This window comes from Vicia villosa, linkage group LG6 (assembly GCF_029867415.1).
Source record: "Vicia villosa cultivar HV-30 ecotype Madison, WI linkage group LG6, Vvil1.0, whole genome shotgun sequence".
In the NCBI taxonomy this organism is placed as follows: domain Eukaryota; kingdom Viridiplantae; phylum Streptophyta; class Magnoliopsida; order Fabales; family Fabaceae; genus Vicia; species Vicia villosa.
In genome coordinates this window covers 93,347,597-93,372,800 of record NC_081185.1, presented here as the reverse complement: position 1 = coordinate 93,372,800, position 25,204 = coordinate 93,347,597, and the positions used below count along the sequence as shown (strand labels likewise).

The window sequence follows — 25,204 nt, the reverse complement described above, 5'->3', positions numbered from 1 at the left end:
TCATAGGTCAAAAAATCTCTTCCATACACGAGAGTTTCTTTGAAGTGAACATGAGAACATGGTAAAACACACAACAATAACGCTTGATCTTCATCGTCATCGATCAAAAATCAGTTTGTTGAACTAAATAATATACATTCTTATATCAATTAATCTAATAATTCAATAAATAAAACTCATATTTTATCTAGTACAAGGGTTTATCTAGAAAAAAAATACATGGCATACTATTAGTATTTTTTTATATTTTTTATGAATGAATAGTTGTATTATTGTACCTTTCTCACCCCTAATCCCACGTTCCCTTCTTTTTCGTCTTCCTATTCAAAAAAATCACAATCACGATGTGAAAATTTCAAAACCCAAACTCATTTTTAACTTCTCTTTTTCTTAATTAAAAAAAAAATGATTATAAAAAAAGCAAGTTGGTTTTTTTTGTATATATAGTGTTTATTCTCCTCCTCTTCTCAACTGTCTCCTCCGTGTTCAACTCGCGTGCATTGCAGTCAGACCAAACCGAGAAACCAAAGAGAATTCAGAGAGAGAAAGTACCCAGAAACACAAGGGAGACAAAACCCCTTTTCCCCTTTTTTTTTGTTTCCAATTTCATCCCTTGCATTTTCCTATCTTCTTATTTTCTATCCATCTTAATTTTCTGGGTTTCACTTTTTCTCCTCAGATCCTCTCCTGTTCTTCACAAATTTTGTTTTTTGGGCGATTTTGCTTTGTGGGTGTCCGTTTTTCTGTAAAAAGATTCGGTTTTTAATAGCTGGAAAGTCGAAAACGAATTGATTCTCATCTGGGTTGTTTTGATGCGATTGTTGCTAATTGTAAGGGTAACAATGATGTTGACCTTAAGTGTGGTTTTTTGAAGTATTATGGAAGGTGGTCGTTACTCGGTTCATACATCATCAACAACATCATCAACATCAACAACAACAACATCTTCTTCAATAACGATCTTTAATTACAAGAAAAACATGTCACTTTACATTGGTCGTGAGGCTTCCAAGGTTGTTGTCTTTTTTGATATACAATAATTTTGAGGATGTTTTTCTCTTTATGTTTTGTTTTTAATATGTGTTTCAATGTATGATTTGTAGCTATGGAAGAGAGTTTGTGCAGAGACAACCACAGAAATCAACCTTCTTGTGGAGAATTGGAAGTACCTTCTCGCTGGTTTAGTTTTTCAGGTTTTTTTTATATAAATTATGATCAAATTTATATGAAATATTACATTGAATTGTACTTTGATTTTGATTTTGATTTTGATTTTAAGGTTACCCTTTTGTGAAAAAGGAATGGAGAGATTCTTTTGTGATTCTTTTATGTGTTTTGATATTAAAGTAGTTATTAAAGTAGTTTTCACATTTGGTTGTGAGAACGTTACTTGAACGTTACAAAAAGTTCTTCGTTTTCTCTCATTTGATTTGGCAACTTTTGAGATTTCTAACTTTCTATATCAGGAATAAAAGTTTTTGTGTTTGTTGACATAGTTATTGTTTTTCATGTAACAATGGAATCTAAAAATTGAAATTGAAACTGTTTTTCTATACAGTATATTCATGGTTTGGCTGCAAGAGGAGTTCATTATTTACATAGGCCTGGCCCTACATTACAGGATCTCGGATTCTTACTTCTTCCGGTTCGTTATTTTCATCGCATTGTCTCTTTTAAAAACAATGTTTTTCACAAGAATGTCTTTTGATTTTGATGTTTGTGGATTTTGCAGGAGCTTGGCCAAGAAAGAGCTTACATTAGTGAATCTTTGTTTACGATTATCTTTTTATCGTTTTTCCTTGTAAGAATTCTCAACTTGCATTCGCTCGCTTCGATGAAGTTTCATCGTTTTATTCGAGTGTTGTTAATATTGATTAAAATTTGTGCGTTTGTAGTGGACTTTCCATCCTTTCATATTCAAGACCAAAAAGATCTACACAGTTTTAATATGGTGCAGGGTGCTATCTTTCTTAGTTGTAAGTGTTTATAAAAACTACTTAAACTCGCAACTCGGGAATACTTAGCGTTATAAATTGAATTACTATTCGTGTTGATTATGCAATATGTGACTTCTTCTTAAAGTTGGGCTCCTCTGTTGTTGACTGCAGGCTGCTCAAGCTCTCCGCATAGTGACGTTTTACTCCACTCAACTTCCTGGTCCAAACTATCATTGCCGTGAGGTATAGTTTACTGTTTTATTAATCAATTGCAGCTTAACTGTCGATTTTCTTCGAGTATAGTACATGACTACTTGTATTATGCAGGGATCTCCACTAGCAACACTGCCTCGTCCGAAAAGCGTGGCTGAAGTGCTCTTGATTAATTGTTAGTGACTTTTGTTTTCGGTTGGTCTACTCTCAATGCCTTTCTTTTTGTACTGGTGCTCATTTTGTTTTCCCTCTATGCAGTTCCTCACGGCGTGATATATGGATGTGGTGATTTGATATTTTCATCGCACATGATCTTTACTTTAGTCTTTGTTAACACATACCAGAGATATGGCACAAAAAGGTAAATTAACTTAGTTTCTTTTGGTTTTGCTTAATTTTCAAGGTTCAAGTTTCTCAAACGATATAATCGCGATGATCCTTGTTTTTGTTTGATTCATTGTTCAATTATGACTTACCATGTTTCTTTTTTAACCGCTGCAGATGCATAAAGCAACTAGGATGGGCTCTTACTATCATTCAGAGCTTTTTGATAGTAGCATCTCGCAAACATTATACTGTTGACGTAGTTGTTGCCTGGTAAGGAACATTTCGTGATATGTTTGGGAAAATTAGCCTTAATCACCAATTTATTTCTTGAAGTTGTGAATGTCGGACAATTTGGTTTCTAAAATTAGCGAAACTCCAAAATGATCAATGAAATTGAAAATCATCGATCATAGTCTATCCAAGACAATTTTGGGACTGAATTGGTCGACACAAATGGTTTAATGCGACCGAGATGAGAATTTGCAACGATCCATTGTTTTGTTAATCATTTTAGGTTCAGTTTTTTTTGAAATCTTGGTATTTGGCCATTAGACTGACTAATCCAAAGGGTCCAGTCACACCATCCACTAGCGAGGGTCATTTAAAGTCAGAGTAAAGCTCTGTATGGGGACTGACCCGACCCAACACAAGAATTCTTCGCACCTAGCAGGATTCGAACTTGACATCTTGAGTGAGAGGAGCACACTCTTAGATCCCAAACCTTAACCGATAAAGTATCATTAATTTCACGAACCAAATTATGGGGACCCTAAAATTTGAAGGTTAAAACAGTGGTCCATGTCCTTTATCTTTATATTTTAACTCATTACTTGGAACCTGACAGGTATACTGTTAATTTGGTGGTGTTTTTTATTGAGAAGAAATTACAAGGTTTGTTGTACATAATAATTATACTATGTTTTTATGTCATTTACTATTTGCAATTGTGTGCTAACATATTTATTCCACAACATCAGAAATGCCAGACAGGACAGCTGCAACACTGTTGCTACCATTAAGCACCAAAGACAACAAAGATGGCAGAAACAAAGAAGAGAATCACAAGTTGTTAAATGGCAATTCTGTTGACCCTTCAGATTGGGTATAATAATAATAATAATCAATCTACTTGTCTTTTTTCCCGTCTCTTGACTCTCCGAGTAAATATACATTTTAGTCCTTGAATTTGGAAAGATCTATGTAGCACCGACACTTTTGAAAAAAAGTGTGTCCGAGTCAGTGTCGGTGTCCGAAACCTACCCCAACACTGACACTTGCGATTACGTTAAAACGACTAAAATGTTATTTTGTAAGTTTGAAGGACTAAAATGTATATTCATGTTTTCTAAGTCATGTCATTTTCTTTGTGTTATGATATGGACATAACATTATTATTGTCACATTGTTTAGAGACAGAGAACTCAAGCAAATGGCAAGATTATGGAAGATGGTCATGCACACCATGCTGACTCTGCAAAGAATGGTGCATAGATACAAGAGCTTTTTTTTTTCTCATCTGCACAAAATTGGATTGGAACTTCTGCTGCTGCAACATTGTGTCCTTGGGAAGAAGCTGCAACCTTTCAATTAGTTGAATTTTTTAACATGGAAATATTTGTAGAGCCTCTGATTGATTGATTGATTGATTCTGTATTATTGTTATTAAGCATATTGTAATTGGGTTGTGCTTCTTTTAACATGTTGCAGCCTTGCTCCACTTTCATTGTTTCATTGTTTAGTAGCATCCTTTACAAAAGGTGCTGTAGAAAATTTTCCAATTCATAATTCATATTGCATTAGAAGTTCCATTGTGTATAGTCCTTCTGGTAACTATTAAAAAGAACTGCAGCACTAATATCATTTTTGCTTCTGTATGTTAACTCTGGACTTCTTTTAGTCCTTACACTTAAAAAAAAAATCTATATTGATAATTTGATTTTTCAAAAACTCGTAAATTAGACGCCAAATTTGCATCTAATATTAGATGAAAAGTACTAATATGATCTATGAGTGGCAAAATAGGCCCGGTTTGTCAAGTATGGCAATATTGCTCTGGTTTGTCAAGTATGGCAATATTGCTCCGGTTTGTCAAGTATGTTGGTTTTGTCCACACTTTTTTGTTGGGATATGCTAAAGTTTTAGACTTAGACTCTAATGTGTCTGTCTTGTTTCACTCTGCTTTTTCCGAGTGCGGATATTAATATACTTATTTGTAATTTTTAGTTAAAAAAGTGCGGTGCCTATAAGTTCTTATGGCTCGCCCTCACTTTTTTGTGAGAACGATGATAAGTTTTTGCCTTCCCTCGCCCTCATTTTTTAGTGAGAGAGATGATAAGGTTTTTGTTTTGCACCTTCAACTATGTTCGTTCTGTTTTATCATTTTTTAAAGTTTTTATAGGACTGAATTATCGTCCATAGTTAAAAGCATCAATATAAATAATTAAAAGGCCAATATAATTTTTTTAAAGTTAATGGACCAAAATAAATTGTGAGATCATACAACCACAAAAAGAGTATTAAATCTCAATTTTCAATTCACTGGTCCTATATAGTTTTTTTTGCATAATAAATTCAAGCAATTGAGACAACAACTATTACTCATGTTACACTTGTTATTGAAAGTGAAAAGGACATTCTCATTAACAAGAAACTTCTTACATTGTAATGTAATGCAAAGGACTAGTAGCTTTGAAGGGTACATTACCTAAAACAATGAGTTTACTTCTCATAAAAAGCTAAAGAAACTAGCATAATTCCTTCAACCAAAACAGCAACGAGTAACACATACAAGCACATGGTTACGACACATAATAATGACAAAGGTTTGAATTGTCCCAATCTTGGTTCCTCAAATAAATATTCCATTTTTTGAAGTTCAAAATCCTTCTGAGGTTTCCGTTTCAAAGACAGACCAGTCACATGCATTCTTTTCTTTTCACATGGGCCATACACTTATTGTAGCCTATATAGTTGCTCAAATTAAACACCTGGTCTAATCATATAGGGTGTGTTTTTTTGTGTGAATGTTTTTATGTTTATGGTAAAGTTTGTGACTAATTATAGATATTTTTCTTTTAAGTGGCCTCTAATGGTGTCACTATTATTGGTTTATATTTGCATCATTGGTAGAAAAATAGATTAAGGGCATTTATAGGTGTACTCTAATCAATTAAATTTGAATCTTCCATATTACTAACAGAAAAATGCCAGGTTAGAGAGAGAGATACAAATATAAATTTAAATAGATTTGACCCAAATATTAGTGCACACTCACAGCAAGTAACATAAAAACAACAAAGTCTATTTGAATGCTCACTAAGATACAAAACATGGGCTGACAAATATTTTCTTTATACATTTTTGACAAAATACATAAATAATAATAGAGTTAGTATTTTTGCCTCTATAATCTGGGCAAGTTTAAAATGTTTTTCTACAAAATGTTTTTTTTCTTATTCAATCCTATTATAAGAGTTTTAATATTTATCCTTTGTTGGCATGTCACTTGCAAATAATTTAAAAAAAAAAAATTTGTTCAGGGAAACGATTTAATAAGTCCGACACAATTCATAATTTCGTCTACCTAAAGATGACGAACAAGTAAATCTTCATCAAAAAGTCGCACACCGAAACCCAACACCATGTTCATCACACCCGTTGAAATCAATCCAACGACATGGCGTATTCCACATTGTGTTCACAGGGGACATTTTTAATCGTCACTCGTATATAAATGTTTTATTCATTCTTGCAAGTTGCACCCCTCTAACCTCACTGACTTGAACGTCAGAGTGATAACCTTGCATGCACACCCCTCCTCCACCTATCGGAGACTCATCTCATTGTATCAGAGAGCTTCTATGACGACTTTCATCAACATCTCATCAATTTTATGTTCCACACCAGACTAATGACACCGTCTATGAAAATTGTTTCTTGATTCCCACGAAAATCCACGACAAACTCTCTAAATCTCCTTCGTTTCTCTGTCGCAACCGTTCCTGTTAACCGATGGCATCATTGCGAATTGTCTCAACCAATAAGGGTAGTTTCCAAATCAACTCATTTGGTCGATCATTATAACGCCAATCATCATTTCCCACCCATTCATGCCCTTAGATTTTGGTTCCTCCACTAGTTGGATAAGGAACTTTCTAAGTCCTTTGTCGTTTCAGGTTTTTCAGCAACTACTCCAAGGTCAAACGTCTAAAAAAACTCAACTTCAAATGCAAGCATATATAATGAAATCAACAAAAATCTTTGTCGTGAGCTACTACACAATTGGAGGTATTACAACATGGCATTCTTGGGTTATGCCTAACATGATTCTTGGTGACACCACATCATAACATAAGAAGACCTTCATGTTTCCAGAGCATCATCGTCCTTAGGCCCATAAATCTCCTCCTCATGGTTCGGGAGGCAAAGATGATAGCCATATGCCTCCCAAAGATTGTTGCCATAGGAGATCCCAGTCACACTGTTTCAAGAAGAATGACAAGCAAGATTCCAAACACCAGGATCTCTCTCATTGTGGGACAAAATCATCCTCAAAACACATCATTAACTGTAGGATTCCTAAATTCCTATAAAAACACCGAAGCTAGACAATTATGACAAAAAGGGGTCCAAACGAGAATATTGAGCACATAGACACCATTATAGACTATCACCATGCCAAAAGACCAATAAAATGCAAACTATTCATGCTAACTCTCAAAGGAACCGCTATGACGCAGTTCAAGACCCTAGAGGATGGTTTAATCAATCCCTAGAGGAAGTTGTATGATGAATCCACAACATAGAAACCAAAACACAAAACAATAGTCGCCCTCAATGAGATTCACTAAAAGAACAATCAAACCCTTAGAGAATAAATCAATTGGTTCACGAAAGTGGAAATGGAAGTAGGTGGATCAACCAATGGTTTGAAATGATGGATCTTCGAGAAAGAGTTGAAGATAGACTACATATTTCTTGAGAAGCTATGGCTAAAGGAACGAGGAGCATGAGAGACCTCATCACTAGAGGCCACCCATATATTAATTATAGGGACAAGTTGTTTTCCAAAGACATGGAAAAAAAGGGTTGGGAACCCAATGAATGGACGATCCATAGACATAGATGCCGGTATGACAGGGACATAGATATACACCAGGGGCAATAAGTCAGGTTATCAACATATCTTAAGGGAACCCCGATACCCTGGTGAAGATTAGAGGTAAGGGGCACTACCAGGTAATATTTGTCCTTGAAATTATTCGAACTATCTACATATACCTCTAACATTTTTTTCTCGCAACTAAGATAGAAAACCTTGACTTCGGTCTGATTTGGCCGAAGTTAATTGGATGTTGAAGAGGTGGAAGAAGAGTGTCAGAGTCAAAGCACCCTTCATGTATTCACACTAGTATTAAAAACTTTGACATAATCCTAACTCACACATTGTCACAACAAATGAGCGGTTCACATATGACTAATAGTCTTCACTTTAAAATCATTAAAGGGGAGCCGAAACCCTATCCGAGAGATGAGGCACTTGCAAAGAGGAAGAACACATCACGCGTATCGACTACATAACATTTTATCACTTTTAAAAAGCAGCACCTAGCAAATATAGGAAGGGCCAGCCTCTGTGAAGGTATTATCTAGACACATTTCATTAATGAAGAATAAGACTGTGCCCTCATTTCTTGATTCATCCAAATAATTTGATCTTCGACCTTAGGAGATTCACCATTTTGTTGATCCTCTCAATATATTATTGCTTTGTTGTCAAAAGCGCATGAATTTTATTCTATCCACCATCTAACTTTATTATTAGTTTGGTCACAGTCAAAAGCACGTCTTTGTGCCTTAATATAAGTTTATTCCTTCTATTATTGCCTGAAATCATCTACAAATTTTGGGTTAGCTAAATGTAAAGTTGGGAAAGAAAAGCCTTTGGCAACTTCCTTAAGGTCAATACCAACAAGAACATTTCCTCCTTCACGATAGTAATAGACTATGGGTTCCCCATAAGAGCCTTACCTAGAAAACAAGAAAAGAACAAACGAGGTTGTAAAAAGGAAAAATTGTTACCTTAGAGTGTGTTTGGATGAGGTAATTAGAAATTTTAAAGTAATATAAAATTCAAAGCAATTCAAATGATTCAATTCAAATCCATTCATTTTTAAATTGTTTTGTTTGGATGGAGTATTAAGATAATTCATTGTTAGATTTTTGGTGTCATTTTGTATAAAATTAAAATTTTTTGGACCAAATTAAAAATGAAAAAGTAGGGACTAATTTGTAATTTTTAAAAATTTGAAGGACCAAATTGTAAAATTTAAAAATTATTAAGGACCAATTTGCAATTTTTTAAAAATTTTTGGGGTCAATTTTATAATTTTGAAAAATTTGAGGACAATTTGTAAATTTTGAAGAAATAATAATAACAAATACATTATATGCAACATGAGAGGAATTTCAAATTCTTTGATTTTTGGTGTCATTTCAAAATGATTAAATTTAACTTAGATGAAATACTCCATAAATTTCCATCATTTTAACAATTCTTCATTTTTGTATCCAAACAATGGATTTTGGTCAAATCATTTTAAATTCCCTCAAAACATTACTTTCCCTCATTAAAATGCTCCATCCAAACACACTCTAAAGGTACCCATATGTTCCTAGATATGAGGAACCTGAATCACTAGAACTCTAAGAAAAGCGTAATAGCAAAAGAAGAAAGTATAAGAAGAACAGGAAAGACACGATGGTTCAAAGGCATCAAGAAGTACATAAGAATAAAAGCTTTACACGAGAAGAATGGGAAAAAAAGGTTGATCTGGCCCTTTGGTATAAATATAAGCTATTGGTGGTCCCATGATGTGAAACCAAAAATCAAAGAAGCACCAAAGCACAATTAATCGTCTAGATCTGGCGTCGATTCTGTAACGACACTCAAGCAGTCTAAGAACAATATCCTATATTATAGAAGCTCGGGCATACGTATAAGATTTACAATGTGAAAGGTGTAAGTAACTAGACAAGAATTTAAAGCATGTGTTCACGGGATCACCTGCTCCCCCTCAATGCACCATTGTTCCCTTCCCCAACTCAGATGACCACTCAAGGACCTCAAAACGATGAAGAAGAGCATTCTAGAGGCCAATCTCAACATTTCTATAACAATTCTAGCTCCCTTCCCAATAGCTGAATTTGAGGGGCAATTATTTCGGGCCGACTAAATGATTCAATAAAATGGCCTAATTCAAAGATCCAATTCAAAATTTTGCCTACATAAAGATGACGAACATATAAACTATTGCCAAGAAGCCGTAAATCAGAACCCAAGACCAGGCTCAACACAACATTATCAATATAGCAATTTATGCTATTTCATGTTGTATATAAAAGCCATCATGGATGCACCATATTAATGTACAAATTCATTTATTCTGACAAGTTACACCTCAATGACCTTTTTTAGAGCTCTAATCCTTTTGATAAAAAAATCTTTTCTACTCTCTTCATTGTATTTATCTAATTCTATAAAAGGATAATAAATTTAACTGCTTTTAATATATCAGTTTATTGTTAAACTGCTTTCAATCTATTAATTTAATTCTTAAGTGATATCTCTTTTTTTAAAAATGTTTTTTAGTATTAATTATTTTTTAAAATATTAAATAAAAAATAATTTAAATAACTTCTTATAAAAATTTATTTTGAATATTTTATCATTTTACTATGATATTTTTTGAAATGAAATTTTGAAAAAAATCAATAAATTTAAAGATTTTTCGGATGGTTTTACATCAAATTTTTTTTTTTAAAATATATATTTTTAAAAAATTATATAATTTCTTGAGTTCAACTCTCAAATGAAAGCATTATTTTAAATTTTAACCCTTCATTTTTTTTTGTTTTTTTTTTTGTTTTTTATCGATAAACTATTTTTATTAAAAAATATATATAATTTTTATTATATTAAAGATTTTAATAATGAGCATTTTAATTACTCATTTAATTTATTTAAAATGAAATCAAAATAATTTCTACTAAAAGCAAATTGATTGGAATCAACATTAGTAACAATTTGTTGGAAGCGACCTCCTCTCTTTTATCATGTAAGGTGGAAGGTAAGGTTTTCACATTCCTTGGAATTCTTGTTGGGTCGAATCCTAGGAGGATTTCGACATGGAACCCGCTTTTGGAGAATATTAAGAAGCGTCTCTCGAGTTGGAAGAATCGGTTTCTCAATTTATGAGGGAGAATCACTCTTCTTAAATCCATTTTATGTTCTCTTTCTATTTTTACGATGTCTTTTTATAGGATGTCGATGAAGATCGTGAAAAAGATTACAAAACTTCAATGTAATTTTTTGTGGGGAGCTTCGGAGGCAAATAGAAAGATTCATTGGATGGGGTAGAAAGAGTTATGTTTATCGACATTAAAAGGATTGACGGTTTCAATTTCTCACTTCTTAATAAATGGAGATGGAGGATTCTTCAAGGTTCGGAGTCTATTTGGCACAACCTTTTACATGCAAGATATAGATATGTTTATTTGCAAGTGATCAACGGCGGAGATTTCAACATCGTTTGCTCTTCTAGTTCCACGTGGTGGAAGGATATTTATCTCTTGGGAAGGATTCTTCCAAGGATGCCATTGTAAATAATTGTTCTTTCAAAATTGGTAGAGGTTACACCACTTCCTTTTGGCACTCTAAGCGGTTACTCGACTCACCTTTGAAGGAAGCTTTCCTTCTCTTTATTCGGCTTCTCGGTTGAAGAATGTTTCGGTTGCAAGCATGGGGGGATGGAGGTAAGGTTCTTGGCAATGGGGGGATTGTGGTATACCGCTGGTGGCAACGCCCATCCTCGTTTTTGCCGCTGGTTTGCAGCTGTTCAGGGCAACCATCAGTTATGCTCTATGCAGTCCGTTCGGCCGCGATACAGTGTGTTGGGAGATCGGAAAAAAAAAACATTTTCGGTAAACTCATGCTATAACTTCTATGTTGATTTTTACAGGTTTTTTTTGACCTTTTAATAGGCATGATGAGGCGTTAACTCTTGTTTGGAAATTGGATGTTCCATTCAAGATCAAAGCTTTTGGGTGGAGAATTCTAATTAATAGACTACCGATCAATGATCTATTGAAGTTTAGAGGTATTATTTTTTCGAACGTATCTTATGTTTGCGCTTTTTGTGATTCTGCTCTTAAAACGATGGAACACATCTTTTTCAAGTGTCCTATTGTTAAGTTAATTTGGAGGGATATAGCGGAGTGGATTGGTATGTCGGATGTAACAGAGGAGGACCCTAAGGCTATGTTTGGGAGTTTGGAATGGAGGGGAGGGGAGGGGAAGGCTTCCGAAAACGAATTTTTAAAAAAATATAGAAAAATATTTGACATTTCTTGAAAAAATGATTTTGTTTAGAATGATAAAAGAGCCATTATTATTACAAAAAATTTAATTTTCAAAATAGTATAACAACCTAAAAGATAATTGGAAAGTTTATGTAAGCCCTCCAAAATCCTCCTTCAATATAATTTTTGAGTTCCTCCATTTTATGGGGTTTTTGGTGTTATGAATAAAATCAAACCCTCCAAAATCCTCATACCCAAAATCCTTTTATTCTTTTCACCCAATTCTTCCTATTTTCCAAAGCCCTCCCCTCCCCTCCAAACTCCCAAACATAGCCTAAAGGGAGTTTCATGTTTTGTTACAATTTTTGCAAAAACATGAAGATGAAGGAGGGTAGACTAAGTTGCATTTGGTTGGCAATAACTTGGAACATTTGGTTAGTACGGAATGATATTATTTTCCGGAAAGATTCTTGGAGCGTTCTTAATACAACTTGGAACATTAAAGCTATGATTTGGAGATGGTCTTTCATAGGGGAGATTATTCACCCCAATTGCAACTTCTACGATTTTTGTAAAGACCCTGTGTTTTTCCTCTCGTAGAGTCAATTGGTTTGTAATTTCTTTTTGTCGAGTTTATCTCGTATCTTGTGTAACAGATTTTGAGAACCCTTAGGGTGTGTTTGTTTCATGGATTAAAAATATAATCCTGGGAATACTATTCCTGGAAATATTATTCTTGAAAACTTTATTCTCTTTTATGTGTTTGGTGAAAAGATTTAATTGCCTTGGAATATTTATTTAATATATTTAATTTAAATTATAAAATATAAAATAAATGAATTAAAATATATGAGAGTGGAAAGTTATGGGTGGTTACTTCTTATTCCCATGGGAATTTACGATTTCCACCCTATTACATGGGAATAAAAAGTGACAAAATTATGTGCAAAATGAATTCCTGGGAATGAAAAGTTCCTTGATATAATTTAGTAAAACTTGAAAAAAACATTGAAATGAAAAATATTCCAGCCTACATTCCTGAGAATAAATTTACAATCCATGAAACAAACGCCCCCTTAGTTCTCCATCAAATATATCTTGCTTTAAAAAAAATAATATAATTTCTACTATTTTTTTATTTTTTTTTATAAATTCACATTTGAAAAAAGTACTAATGTATAAGAAAACCACATGTTTTTTATTTTATTTTATAAAATCACACTTAAAAAATACTGATATATAAAAAAAACCAATTTTTTTAAATCTATACTAAATTAATGAATTTGTAAAAGTTCAGTAACTATTATTGTAATTTAGACCAAATATGAGAGAGTGTGACAGTGTAGTACAAGCTTTTGTATTTTTCTACTGATGTATGATATGATCCAAATACTATCTTTCTTAGTTGTCATAACTTTTTTCCCATTGTTATTTGTCACTTATATTCTCTACAACAATTTAATACATTACAATGGCAGTTGTATGTATGAGTTGGTGAAACATGGGCTGTGCAAGCTGGCTTGGCATGAACTATACTGCTCTTTTAGAAACCAGATACGATTTTTTAGATTATTCCAAAAGCATTAATCCACCTAATTGATGTCCATGTATGAGGTGTTTATTGTATGAGTATGCACACAATGCTCAATATATATTCTAAACAAGTAATTGTTGAATGACAACATTTGTGTCATTATCTTCTACCATTGATTTTAACCTCAAATTTGTTGGTGTGAGTCCACTATTAACACAGCATGAACATAAAGGTTCCCAAGGATCACTGGATATGTCCTACACTACACATGCATAGATAAATATCAACTATGCCATTATAAAAAGTGCAAGTGCTAGCGGATTTTAAGCTGGAAAAGTTAGTCAAATTAGAAAAGCGAACTTACTCATATTGTGGCATAAAACGTAACACACTTGGAGAGAAGGTGCAAGTATAAAGCAGATATGATATATACTACGAGTGATTTAAAATCTTCACTGTGACATGCCAACAACCTAAATAACGACCACTTCTATCTTTTCTCCCATTATTATGAGGGTCCTTTTGATTCCCATAATAGGTATATGAATTGAATAATAACAACAACTCTTATGTGGTCGACCTATTTCATTTCTAGGTTTTGTTTTCAATAACTTATATTAACAGGTTCAATTCTTTTAGGGTTAATAGTAATTCACCCTCTTGTAATGTTAGCAAATTTTGTTTTCCCCTCTCCCTACCTTTTGGCAATGGTTTTTTCAAAAAAACTGTTGCCAAAACCTGCCTTTAGTAACGAGGTAAACCAAAACAAGCTCATATTACAAGGAGTAAACTACTATTAACCCATTCTTTTATTGCGATCGTGCAGCATAAATTCTGTATATCATTACCGTTATTGTGGTTTTTCGGCAAACTATTATTTTTGTTAGAAATTTATAAGTGTTTCATTTATTTCTAAGAAAACAAATGAGAATTTATTTTTGCCACCCTTTTTCTTTTATTTCGTACCTCAATGTATATAATTTTATTAAAAGATATTTAATAAATTTGTTTGAATTTTTAAAAATTTTAGATTAATACATTAGAGTTCTGCGAAATTCTTAGTTTTTTATTTTATTTTTTATTTGAGTTTTACCGGATTTATGAGTGTAATGTATCGAATTTTTGAAGAATTCATGCATTTTAATGCATTTTTAAAATATCGGTATAAAAGCATACATTTTTCTTTTAAAATCTATGATTTTATATCAGATATTTTAAAAAAAATAAGATCATTTGTTTTTATACTTGAATTTTTCAAATACGACATAACATGTTCTATCAAAAACTACGTTTATATCAAATTCATTAATCTCAAGGTCTTTTCTTAATAACTTCTCATTAGGCTTTGGAAAATAGAAAGAATTTGGTGAAAAGAATATAAAGATTTTGGGTAAGAGGGTTTTGGAGGGTTTGATTTTATTTATATAACCAAAAACCCCCTAAAATGGGAGAACTCAAAAATTGTATTGAATGAAAATTTTGGAGGACTTACATAAATGTTCTAAATAACTTTTAGGTTGTTATAGTATTCTAAAAATTAAAAATATAGAAATGATAATGACTCTTTTATCATTCTAAACAAAATTATTTTTTCAAAAAAATGTCAAATATTTTCCTATATTTTTTTAAAATTTCGTTTTCTGGAAGTCTTCCCCGCTCCTCCAAACTCGCAAATAAATCCTTACTTTCTAGGACTTTATCTTCCTCGAATTGTTTGTCTTCTCTCCATCTACTCTCCTTACTATAGAATCTACAAGTCTTCTCTCTACATGTCCAAATCACCTAAGTCTATTTTCCACAATCTTCTCTACTATAGGCGCTACCCTGACACTCTCTTTAATAATTTCATTTCTAATTTTATCCTGTCGAGTCTTACCACACATGCATCGCAACATTTCCATCTTTGCTACACTTACATTATTCTCCTGTTAAGTCTTAATCGTTCAAGATCTTACGCAGTCTGATAAAATTTTTCTTTCAACTTGAGTGGTATCTTAAAATCACATAAAACACCTTATATCATTCTTTATTTCAACCATCCAACTTGAATTTGATGGTTTGCACCCCCTTCTATTTCTCCATCATTATGCATTATGGATCAAAGATATTTAAATCATGTGACTTGAGGGATAATATAGTCTCCAACTTTCACCTCTAAAGTAGAAACATTTCTTCTTTTGTTGAACTTACATTTCATATACCCCGTCTTACTTCTGCTTATACAAAAATTATGTGTTTCTAAAACTCGTCTCCAAGTTTCCAACCTCTCATTTAACTCCTCCTTGAATGTGTTCCGTGAGTACATCCAAAATTATGGTAAAAAATCATAGATTTTTCAAATATCTAGAAAACTACAAAATATACCAGATTTATCAAAAAGTCTGGTAGTATTAACTTTATTTTTTGATTGGCCTACCTATTATGAACTACCGAATTTTTTTAAAATTCAAAAATTGACATGGATTTTTTAGATTTTTTGAAATTGTCGATATAAATACATATCCAATTTTTTGATTTGCCTATTAAATTTTTCGTGCGAGAGAGAAATTTTCTAGCACTTTGTTGTGCTTTTTGGTATTAGGAAAAATGGGAGGAGTATTTTTGGAATTAGGAAAAATTGAGGGTGTCAGGTATAAGAAAAAGGGAGGGGAATTTATTCGGCTACTCTTTCAATTTAACCTAACACTCCCTAATTGTTGCGCTTTTATCATAATATCCTCGTACAATTTTATTATTCAAATTGTCATTTTTTTTACTGATTTTGAAAATTTTTGGAATTTTTTCTATATTTTTAAAATTTCTACCAATTTCTTACAAATAAGCATTTTTCTATTGTGCGTTTATAGCGACAATTTTAAATTTATACCAGATTTGCTTTAAGAAAACTATGTTTTTTACTGACATTTTGAAAATGTCCGATAAAATCCAACTTTTATATGCTTTTTTATCATTATTTTTGAAATTTCCGGTAAAAAGACATACATGCATACCAACCATTTCAAAAGTGCCGAAAAAACGCATGTAGGATATCACATTTTTTGAAAAATGCCGATAAATAAATGATAATTTCCATATTTATAAGAAATCTGATAATTTTTTTTTAAATTAATGTTTTTTTTTTTGTTTCAGAATTTTTTGAGAAAATGGAGAAAACCTGTCACGCAGCAATTTTTTTTGAAAAATTGATAATTAAATTACATTACTGAAATTTTTTAGGGTTATGAAAAAAATCTAGTAATCTTTAAAATTTTTGATAAAGATCGGTGAATTTCATCACATTGATTTTTTTTAAAAATTCCAATCAAAATATTTATAACATTTTATTTATTAACCTTCATATTTTTTTAGAGAAATTATTTATCCACCTCCCTATCTTCTTAGTGACCCTCAGCGAAATTTCGTAATTGCCCCTATACTTTGGAAATGCATTTCCGAAGTTGAAAAAAAGACTGATTTCGGAAATACATTTCTGAAATCACTTTTTTTTACGTAAAAAGAAATATTTCGGAAATACATTTCCGAAATCAACATTTCAGAAATGCATTTCCGAAATAATGCGCGTTCTGCTGTTTAAACAAAACAGCCCCCCCCCCCCCCCAAAATCATTCAAAAATCCAAAAATTCGTCTCAATCAGTTGCATAACCACCAAAGGCAAATTCAAAGACCATCAAAGGCTACTCCAAAGGCTCTTAAACTACTTCTAAAGCACCTCCAACAACATCTCAAATCTGTAAGTTTTCTAAACTTTCAATGTAGGATTGAAATTGATATTAGGGGTGTTATAGTGTAGTTCATTTAAGTTATTACATGTCACTGGTGTTGTTTAGATAGGAAAATTGAGGTTTTGATGCACTTAGGGCAAGCTTTTGGGTTTTCTGCAAAAATGGTGTCGCAGGTGTTTTCGGAAGTGCATTTCCGAAAATACCTCCCTGACCGGTTTCGGAAATGCACTTCCGAAGTTGCCCCAAATGTTTTTTTTTAATTTTGTTGATTGTTTAGCCTTCTAACCTGTTCGCTTATGGATTTCAATTGTTTCAGAAAAATGGCAGGCAACCCAGCTAGAATTAGACAGGGGAGAGAGACACAGACGGCGTCGGCTAGACGCGAGTGGGCGGCGCAACTTGCATCGACGCGGGGACGGGGTGGAGTACAATTACCCGTCCAGACAGGTGAGATACCAGGAGGCGTTGGAGGAGATACGCTGATCCTCCACACGGGGAGGAGGAGAAGGAGGAGGAGGGCTACCTGGGAGGGCCTAGGGACACGTCCGTGCTGATTTCCTACCACGAGCACGTCGCTCAACGTGTCTGGGAGGGAGAGGTATTTTTTATAATTTATCCGAATTTATTATTTAACCGTTTTTTATTTAGCTTTTTATTCCACATTTTCTTAACGGTCTAATTAACAATGTTTTTTGTTTTTGTTTTTGTTGTAACAAGAAAGACCGACTTTAAAAATGGTGAACCACGCGCGAAAGATTTTTGGTCTCTTTAAATCAGAGGCGCAGTGGTTTAATGATGCGGTGACTGCTTCCGGGCTAGGTGGGTTGTGCATGACCGGGTATACCACCATCAGTCACGGCATGCAGGGGCTTTTGTGGAGCGGTGGCATAGGGAGACATCTTCTTTCCACTTACCGGTTGGGGAGATGACGATCACCTTGCACGATGTGCATTGTCTTCTCCACTTGCCGATTAGGGGGGTGCTGCTGAACCATTCCCAGATCCAGAGGGTCGATGCGATCGAGTGGATGGCGATCTATCTGGGTATGGACCCATATATGGTTGATTTTGAGTGTCGGGCGACAAATGGGCTTTATATCCGGTTCTCCACATTGAGCGATCAGTATGAGCACCACTTGGTGGCGGCGGCCAATTCCGAGGACGCGGGTAACATACTATTTATGGAGTATCACCGTGCCTGCGCTCTCCGGTACTGGTTCATGTTTTTGGTAGACACTGCACTCTTTGTGGACAAGAGTGCAAGATACCCCGACGTGACCTACCTCCGCTACTTCATGGACGTGACTACCATTCACCAGTGGAATTGGGGGTCAGCTATTCTAGTATACCTATACCAGAAGCTGAATGAAGCCTCCAACTGGAGGACCAGGAAGATGACTGGATCCGCCACACTCCTGACGGTACGTTTCATTTTAATTGTTTCACATTTATTTATGGTTCGTATTTATATTCAATACATTATCGTGTTTGTTTTTCAGGGCTGGATCATCTCCTACTTCCCCCGCATCCACGACTTTGCCATTGATTTTGCGTACAAGGACGTCATGCCCAGGGCCGCCCGATACGCTCTCCAAAGGGGGAACAATGCAGTGGGACCATATCGTAGGTATCTCGACCGCACAGCTCACGATGACATTCGTTGGAGGCCATTCAGTGACTACACTGGGGTTGTCCCCTTTGACCGCATCGCGTTATACTCTGGCTGGTTGGCATGCGGGACCAACACCATGGTGAGGTATCTCCCTGAGCGGTGCATGCCGCAGTTTGGACATGTGCAGATGATACCGAGGTCAAAACAAAATCCAAAAGAATGAAGCATTTTACTTGTCACTCCTAAATTATATATGATACTTTCTATTTCTCATTATTCTAGAAATGTTTTTGGTGAAATGAAAATAATTTTTTTTTAACAAAATTTTTGATACAATATTAAAATTTCTAGTATATACGAAACTTCAAGTAAGTTACAATTAATTCCGAAAATTTCAAAATTTGTGGTAAAATCCTATAAATTTTAAAATTTTTGATAAAATTCTGGAAATTTCAAAATTTTCGGTAAAATCTACTGGAAATTTCAAAATTTCTAGTAAAATCTCTTAGAAATTTTTAAAATTTCAGGTAAAATCTTTCGGAAATTTCAAAATTTCCGTTAAAATTTATGGTAAAATCTCTCGGAAATTCCAAAATATTCGGTAAAAATCTTTTTTTTTTTTTTTATTTTTGGTATTGTCTAGGAGATTTCAAAATTTTTAATAGAAATTTTAAACAAAATTATTTTGGTCTTTTCTTACACTTATGGGGGGTTAGATATAAGTGTGGGGATGATGGATTAAATGTTCAAAAGAATGGCAAGATAAATTTTCAAAAACAATCAACTCCGCTCATAAAAAAGGCCTAGTTTATTTATATTCTCGAAAGATATATTTTAAACGCACCCTCATATTTGTTCGGGAGATATTGTAAAGGTTTTTTCTTTACCCACCTCCTTATGGGGGTCACCCCCAGCGAAAACCCCAGTTTACCCCTGCTTCGGAAATGAACTTCCGAAGTATTTTTTTTTTAAATTTTCTCAGACTTCGGAAGTTCATCTCCGAAAACACCCAACACCAAATGGGGGGTGTTTTCGAAGATAAACTTCCGAAAACACCTTTTTTCAAATTTTGGAGAGTTTCGGAAATGAACTTCCAAATTATGCAGAAACTGTGGTTTTTTTTAATGATTTTGGAAACAGCCTCGTATTTTTAATTAAAGAAAGACGGAAAATAAAATAAGCGATATATAAACAGAAAATACTAATATGATAAGAATAGTGATATATACAAACCGATCCGATCCAAATCCAAATAATAATAGTGTACGAAAGATACAATCCGAAAACAAAAAAAAAAACCGACCACTACTGGGTATGCCTAACCCTATCACCCTGGGCCCTCCTCTGCCGCCTGTATGCCGCCGCACGGCCCACATCAGTGACGATCATCTCCATCACGGCGACTGCCTCTGGACCGCCCTGATGAACGACACCTCGATCTAACGCGTCCCGCCCAAGCATCTCTATCCGCTGGCAAATCGGCAGGAGATCAATGGCATGGTCATCCTCGGCCTGCTGGTTCTCCAGGATCTCCTCGTGTGCTGGCCTAGGAGCGCCGGGAGCGTCGGATGTCAGCAGAGGATGTGACACCCGATAGAACCATGTGATGTACCCCTCTACACCGTGCCAGTCCTGGGTGACCCGCATGCGACGGTACTCCTCCGGTACCATATGATGCTCCCAATCCTCAAACATGGCAGTGAGCTGCACTCTGGTCACTGTGTCGGGAGCAGCCTCAAAGGGTGACCTGGGTATCATCTGCAAAAATCCGAACTGCCGCATGCACCGCTCAGGGAGATACCGAACCATGATGGTAGTTCCGCATGCCAACCAGCCAGAATATAGAGATATGACGTCAAAGGGGACAATCTGAGTGTAGTCGCTGAACGGCCTCCAGGTGACGTCATCGTGCATCGTGCGGTCCAAGTACCCACAGTATGGTCCCACCGCATTTTCCCCCTCTGGAGAACGTATCTGGCGGCCCTGAGCATGGCGTCAACGTACGCAGGATCAATGTGGAAGCCGTGGATGCGGGAGAAGTAGGAGATGATCCAGCTCTGAAACATAATTAAATACGAAACATAAGTAAATACGAAACACAAATACGAAACATAAATAAATACGGAACAATTAAAATGAAACGTACCGTGAGTAGTGTGCAGGATCTGGTCAACTGCCTCGTCCTCCAGTTGGAGGCCTCATTCAGCTTCTGGTATAGGTATGCCAGAGTAGCTGCCCCCCAGTTCCACTGGTGAACGGTGGTCAAGTCCATGAAGTAGCGGAGGTAGGTCACGTCGACGTACCTTGCACTCTTGTCCACAAAGATCGCAGCGCCTACCACATGCATGTACCAGCACCGGAGAGCGCAGCCACGGTGATAATGTGTAAATAGCTCGTCACCCCCATCCTCAGCCTCGGCCGCCGCCACCAGGTGGTGCTCGAAGTAGCGGCTCAGTGTGGTGAACCGGATATGAGGCCCAGATGTCGTGGCGCACTCAAAGTCAGCAACTTCGGGCTCCATACCCAAATAGAGCGCCATCCACTCAGTGGCTTGGACCCTCTGGATCCGGGAGTGGGTCAACAGCGGACCCCTAATCGGCAGGTGGAGAAGACACTGCACATCATGCAAGGTGATCGTCATCTCCCCAACCGGCAAGTGGAAAGAAGACGTCTCCTTGTGCTACCGCTCCACAAAAGCCCCCTGCATGCCGTGGCTGATGGTGGTGTACCCCGTCATGCAGAGCCCACTGAGCCCTGAACCTCTCACAACGTCGTTAAACCACTCGGCAGTCGGTTTAAACAGACTGGAAATCTTTCGGGCATGGTTCACCATTTTCAACGGCTCTCTCTCCTGTTACAAAATAACAAATAAAAAAGTATGTTAAATAGACGGTTAATAAAATATTGAATAAACGTCTAAATTATAAATGGTTAAATAATGTAGTCGGGCAAATTATAAAAAATACCTCTCCCTCCCAGATCTGCCGAGCGACTTGGTCGCGGTAGGATATCAGCACAGAAGTGTCAATGGGCCCTCCCGGGTAGCTGTCCTCCTGCTCATCCTCCTCTCCGGATGGAGGGTCAACATCCGGTACCCCCTCCGCCTCTGGTATGGCACTGCCACCTCCTCTTCCTCCTCCTCCTCCTCCTCCTCTCGCTGGCGGAAAGAAGATACCCGAGCCAGCCTACTCCTAGATCCAGATGTAGAGGTACCCTCGCCCATCTCCACGGGAACTCGCACACGTCGTCCCCGGCCCTGCCCCTGTCCCTGTGTCGACGCCAGCTGCGCCGCCGCCCGCTCGCGTCTAGCCGACGCAGTCTGGGTCTCTCTACCCTGTCTGATGCGTGCTGGTTGGTTGCCTGACATGTTCCTGTAAACAATTGAAATCTCTTAATATGCGAGACAATAGAAAAAACTAAAAAATTGCACTTCTGAAACAATTCGGAAGTTCATTTCCGAAACTGGGAATGGAGGTGTTTTCGGAAATGAACTTCCGAAACACCCCTGCATAGAAGTTCTCTGCAACCTCCAATGGCAGACCCCAAAATCCTAAATCAAACCTATGTCTACACATTCTAAACATCCTAAATATCAGTACAAACCTAACCTAATACATTTTTTGCTATTTGTAAACACCCTAATATAAATTTTAATCATAGATCTTAAAATCAAAATGCTTACCGATTGAATAGATTGGAGGACTTTTGAATGTAGTAGAGCAAGTAGATGGAGCCTTTGATGTAGCTTGGAAGTGGTTTGCCGAAAAATCTCTTTGGGGTTGAGTTTGGAAGAAGATTAGGGTAAATGAATTGGGGGAGGGAGGCTGTTTTGCTTAATCTGCAAAATGCACAGTATTTCGGAAATGAACTTCCGAAATGCTGTTTTCGGAAATGAACTTCCGAAATAAGACAATTTTTTCAAAAAAAAGGCGCTTTCGAAGATGCATCTCCGAAAACACCTTTTTCTTGCATTTCGGAAATGCATTTCCAAAGTCAGGGGTAGTTTGGGTTTTTCACTAGAGGTGGACTAGAAGGTTGGGAGGTAGCCAAAGAAATTTCCATTGTAAAAATTCAACTGTGGCTCTTTTAGAAAGAAAGCAACTTTACCTGTAAAGTTTGCTTTTCTATTTTCTAGAGACATCGTGAAAATTCAATTGTTCCTCTTTTTGAAAGAAAATTAGTTGTAAATGCCTTTAGCTGTATATTTTGTATTTTTATTTGTGGAAGGAATGGTAAATAAAACCCAAAAGTAAAATTATAAGTAGAATCAAAATACACTTTGAATTGAAATTTTCTGATAGATTCCTTTTGGAGAAAACGCAGATAAATTCAAAAGTAAACTATAAAAAATATATAGGTAAAATTGGAGAGTTGATAGTCTCCATTCTCTTTCTATTTTTTTCTCCATTACTATAATTTTGAAGATATATGTAATATATCATTTTTTTATAAGCAAAAAATTATAATATGACAAGTATTAGGGGTACTCGAACCCGCTTACAAAAGAAAAACTCGAACAAGTCGAAATCGAAGAAAAAATTACAAACCAAGTGAAATCTAGTTTAAGTAAAACAATAGATTTCTACTAAAATCATAGAAATTACACTTGGTAGACATAATTTTTCGAATGAAAGACCATTTCCACACCATCAGCTTAACCACTGCCCCACTGCCGTCCAAATGATTACTTCCTTTCACTTTTTGACTTTGGTTTTCCCGGCACAATCACACCATGACACAATCACACCATGACAGGAAAAAACTTCCAAATATTTGAGTCTGTTAATAGTGAGAATAAAAACCTAACTGAAATAACCAACTAAGTGTTAGTTACTTAATGATTGATAGTTAGTTATTAGTTAGTTACATACTCTCACCATGTATATAAACAAAGTCTCATGCATTGTAAAATGTAAGAACATTCAGGAATTGGTCTAAAATTATCTAATTCCTGCCATAGAATCTTCAGTTTAGTATAATAAGAAGAAATAGTAGCATCACCTTGTTTCAGCATACATATTTCTTCTTGAAGATCTGAAATGCGAAAAATGTCGCCATGGTAAAACCGATCTTTCAACTCATTCCACATGTCAGTGGCATTATCCATCCACAAAATGCTTTGAGCGATTTCAGCTTCAACCGAGTGATTGATCCAAGACATGATCATGGTGTTGCATCTGTCCCAAGCCACTGCATTCTGATCCAGATCTGATGGACGAGGTAGTGAACCATTGATGAAATGAAGCTTATTCTTGGATCTAAGAACCATAGTCATGGATCTTGACCAAGAGTGGTAGTTATTGCTGGAAAGAAGAGGTGTAACAAGGACCAAAGCAGGGTTTTCATTAGGATGCATGAAATATGGATTAAGAGTATCAGTTTGATAACTCTTTTGACCGGATCCACCATTGATGTTGCCAATCGGAGAAGCCATGGATGAAACAAAGAAGAAGCAAGAAAAACTGAGATGAAATACGAAATGGAACGAAGGAGATTGATGATTAGCAAGCACAACGGAAGAAAAAAAAATCACCAGAGACTCGATGATACCATGTGAGAACTCAAGTTCAACGAATCTTAACCATGGCTGCACAATGAAGGTGCACTTCAACGATGCATGGTTGTTACTTGAGAACTAAGCAATAATGGAGAACTTGCATGAGGGTGAAAGAAAGTTTGTTATTCATCAATCTCAAACTGTTACAATGCATGAGACTTTGTTTATATACATGGTGAGAGTATGTAACTAACTAATAACTAACTATCAATTAAGTAACTAACACTTAGTTGGTTATTTCAGTTAGGTTTTTATTCTCACTATTAACAGAGTCCAAAACCTGTGATAATTTGAATGTATTTATTAATGTCACATCATAACATTAATATTTCTAAAATTTTGATAATGCACAAAATGAAGAAGGAAAAAAATGGAAAAGATCTTGACTCATAAAATTGCTAGTAAAACTCGAGGTGCCTCCAAATACTTTCCTTTTAAATGAGACAAATTTATGGTTGTATTGAAAATTTCACCTATTAAAAAAAGTCATCGTTAATAGCAAAAAATGGCTCATATTTAAAATATTTGTATTTCATATATAAGAGTAAGCCGTGGGTAAATTTCATAAACCTTTTTTACAAGTTTTCTCTATATTGGATTTCAACTTTCAAGCATAAAACTCAGATTTACCTACGAATAAACTGTCAGCGAGTTTTTGGAAATCTCTTTTACAAATTCTCTGGTAATTATTTGGAAAAATTAATTATCCAATTAGCAATTTTGTTCATGAAAATTTAGATTTATCCACGGATAAGCTGCTGGTAAAATTCTAAATGCTATCCGAAAATTTTGTACAAAATTAAAAAACACTCTAAATTTAAGAAAAGATAAATTTGATTTTTTTTTTATATTTTGTAAGGGTGAAAATATAATTGTAGGGGGTATTGGAATTAAATTTTCAAAACTTATTTATCTCCTTGCATTTAAACCCAACTAAAAGAA

At 35.3% G+C, this 25,204-nt stretch overlaps 1 protein-coding gene across 1 annotated transcript; it reads left to right on the top strand.

Moving 5' to 3' along the window:
* Positions 1-380: 380 nt before the first annotated feature.
* LOC131609334 (phosphatidylinositol:ceramide inositolphosphotransferase 1-like) lies at positions 381-4,357 on the top strand. The gene is made up of 12 exons (XM_058881019.1): positions 381-1,013; positions 1,104-1,193; positions 1,559-1,645; positions 1,733-1,801; positions 1,896-1,976; positions 2,109-2,180; positions 2,265-2,325; positions 2,409-2,511; positions 2,652-2,747; positions 3,322-3,368; positions 3,455-3,579; positions 3,888-4,357. The coding sequence occupies exons 1-12, from the start codon at positions 879-881 to the stop codon at positions 3,966-3,968; spliced, it is 1,047 nt and encodes a 348-aa protein (XP_058737002.1). The 5' UTR covers positions 381-878; the 3' UTR covers positions 3,969-4,357.
* Positions 4,358-25,204: the final 20,847 nt, after the last annotated feature.

What these genes read in the sequence shown, in the direction of transcription:
- LOC131609334 (XM_058881019.1), top strand. Translation starts at nt 879, where the DNA reads ATGGAAGGTGGTCGTTACTCGGTTCATACATCATCAACAACATCATCA. An exon ending in GGGTGCTATCTTTCTTAGTT is followed by an intron (nt 1,977 to 2,108) that starts GTAAGTGTTTAT and finishes TGTTGACTGCAG; the next exon opens with GCTGCTCAAGCTCTCCGCAT. An exon ending in GTTGACGTAGTTGTTGCCTG is followed by an intron (nt 2,748 to 3,321) that starts GTAAGGAACATT and finishes GGAACCTGACAG; the next exon opens with GTATACTGTTAATTTGGTGG.